The 2,368-nt window shown below is 35.1% G+C and overlaps 1 protein-coding gene across 1 annotated transcript in view; it reads right to left on the reverse strand.

Annotated features, from left to right (window-relative positions):
* Positions 1-946: 946 nt before the first annotated feature.
* The window catches only part of LOC108969995 (protein enhancer of sevenless 2B), a 32,999-nt gene continuing 31,577 nt past the window's right edge, over positions 947-2,368 (reverse strand). The window contains exons 3-5 of the mRNA XM_018935063.1: positions 2,225-2,344; positions 1,981-2,146; positions 947-1,193 (exon numbers count right to left, since the gene is read on the reverse strand). Of these exons, the coding sequence (XP_018790608.1) occupies positions 1,020-1,193; positions 1,981-2,146; positions 2,225-2,344 (460 nt within the window). The 3' untranslated portion in view covers positions 947-1,019. The remainder of the gene's footprint in view (positions 1,194-1,980; positions 2,147-2,224; positions 2,345-2,368) is intronic.

Raw genomic sequence — 2,368 nt, forward strand, 5'->3', positions numbered from 1 at the left:
TTAATTTTCAAACAAAAATCATAAAAAAAAATCAAATAAAAAACATAAAAACATTAAATGCTACTAAAAACAAAAATTATGCAAAATATATTAAACAGTAAAAAAGAAATATAAAAAACTGCGCATTTTACGAATTTATTTATTTATGACAAAGCATTATATTGACGAATAAATAGGTCAACTCGCTGCTTGTGCTACTTTACTGCATTAAATCACGCAACAAGCGCACCTGCTTCATATCTAACGCTGCAGCCGCGACCTCAAATGAAAATTCACACAGCAGACAATGCAAGACTATTTCGTTTCGTGGCTAAACACGGTCTGTAAAGTGCGCTTTTCAAGCATTTTCATCGCGTACAACAAATACTTATACATGCATATACACATATGTGTGTATAACGGTAATAAATGATGCTGTGATGTATCGCAGTTTGATGTCTGTATGTATGGCTTTGAATACAAATTGAACCACGGAATGAGGAGTCACACAACTAATCGTGGCTGTGGTGTACATTTGGCGAGAATTGCATTTCGACACACCAACAAAAAAAAGAAAAACAAAATAAATTGAAATAAATGTATAATCTATTGCTAGCTGTTGCCAGTATGCGCCAATTACTATGTATACTAAATACTTTAAATTTGAAGAATTATTAAAGTGTCACTTCTTGTTGTTGCGTGCTTGTGCATGATTACAGTACTACTACAGGTCTGATTGCTATTGTTGCTGTTATAGCGGCAGATGTGTGTGTGTGTATTAGTGTGATTTGTGAGAATTTGTTGGTGGAAAGTGTTGTAATTGTTTTTGGTGGCGTGTTTTGTTGTTGTTATTAGATGTATTGTTGTTGGTGGTTCGTTTCTCAAGTATTGTTTTTTTTTGTATTATATGTTCGTTTATTGTTTTTGTTTCTTGTATGCAGTGTTTTGTTGTTATTGTGTTTTTTGTTTTTGTTTTTAATTTTCTTTCATTTATTTTAAATTTTCCTTTATATATTCATTATTTACGAGTTTCTATTCTATTATGAGTGGTATGGCGTTACATAGGTTGCTGGGAAGATGCCTTTCCGATTGCCGATCTCACCATTCCACCAATTCTCATCAGATCGATCTGTAACGGTGATGACATCGCCGCGTCTGAAGTCCAATTCACCAGATTCTTGTGGCACAAAATCATATAATGCTTGCACGAGCATCTGTTCGGTGGCGAGAGGAGCAGAAACGAGAGAATGGAGTATGAGAAAATATTATATAAACAGAAAATCGTAAAGAATTATAATAAATATAACAGGAGGATGATAATTTTTATAAATCGGGTGAAAAATGAATGTGCAAGAAAAAGTATTGTCTACATTTAGGAGCGCCTGAAAATAAAATAAAACTTTGCCTACATTCAGACGCGCATTAACCGTCATAAGTAAAAGTAAACAGAAGACTTCTAAGCAAAAAAAAAACAAGGAAACTCGTTGTTGTTGTTATATCGGCAGATTTCTACCGGGTTGACAGTTCTTGACCGGTTAAAAAACCCAGTCCGTTTCGTTTACATAGATCCGATTGTCGAGAGACCCTTGACTGGTCCATTTCTCAGAGCATCAGAGTGTATAAAAAGCTCTTTAACTCGATTTTGATATATCAATTTGTATGACAGCTATATGCTATAGTGGTATGATCTGAACAATTTGTTCTGAGGTTGTAGCGTTCTTTCGGACCATCATCTAAGCCAAATTTCGTGAAGATATTTTGTCAAATAAAAGGTTTTCCATACAAAAACCTGCTCTGAATCGGTCAGTTTGTACTGCGCAGACATTTTATAGTGATTTGAAGTCAGCGATACCGACAAATAAGCAGCATCTTGCGGCGATAACAAAATTTCCGTTCTATATCTTCAAAACTGTGGTAATTTTCTTAACAAAGTTCGTGGTAAAATTAATATACGACTAAAAAAATAGCACGCTAACCTCACTTAGAGTTCAGCACACTCACCTCTTCATGTATCATATCTCTTAATTTGACATCTTGCGATCTCGATACGCTTGCGGTTCGATGATACTCCACCAGCTCGTTGAGCGAGTTGAATTTAACAACCCAAAGGAAGAATTTACCCTGTGCGTCGCGTAAAACTTTGAAATGTTGCACACCATCGGGGCATCTGTGAGTGGTGGGAATAAAAAATAAAAATCGTAAAATTAAAGATCTGATGCATTTTTAGAAAAAAATGTACACTTACTTGACTGATAATGAGAAATCGCCAGGACTGGATTCGCTAATGCGTATTAAGAATGCACCTTCATGTTTATTTGAGAGCAATTTCTCAGCGTCGGCACGTGTGATGCGGCCATAGTACCAGCTGCATTTATTAAAAAAAAAAAAT

This window comes from Bactrocera latifrons, unplaced genomic scaffold, assembly GCF_001853355.1.
Source record: "Bactrocera latifrons isolate USDA-ARS-PBARC rearing strain unplaced genomic scaffold, ASM185335v1 scaffold_275, whole genome shotgun sequence".
Lineage (NCBI taxonomy): Eukaryota > Metazoa > Arthropoda > Insecta > Diptera > Tephritidae > Bactrocera > Bactrocera latifrons.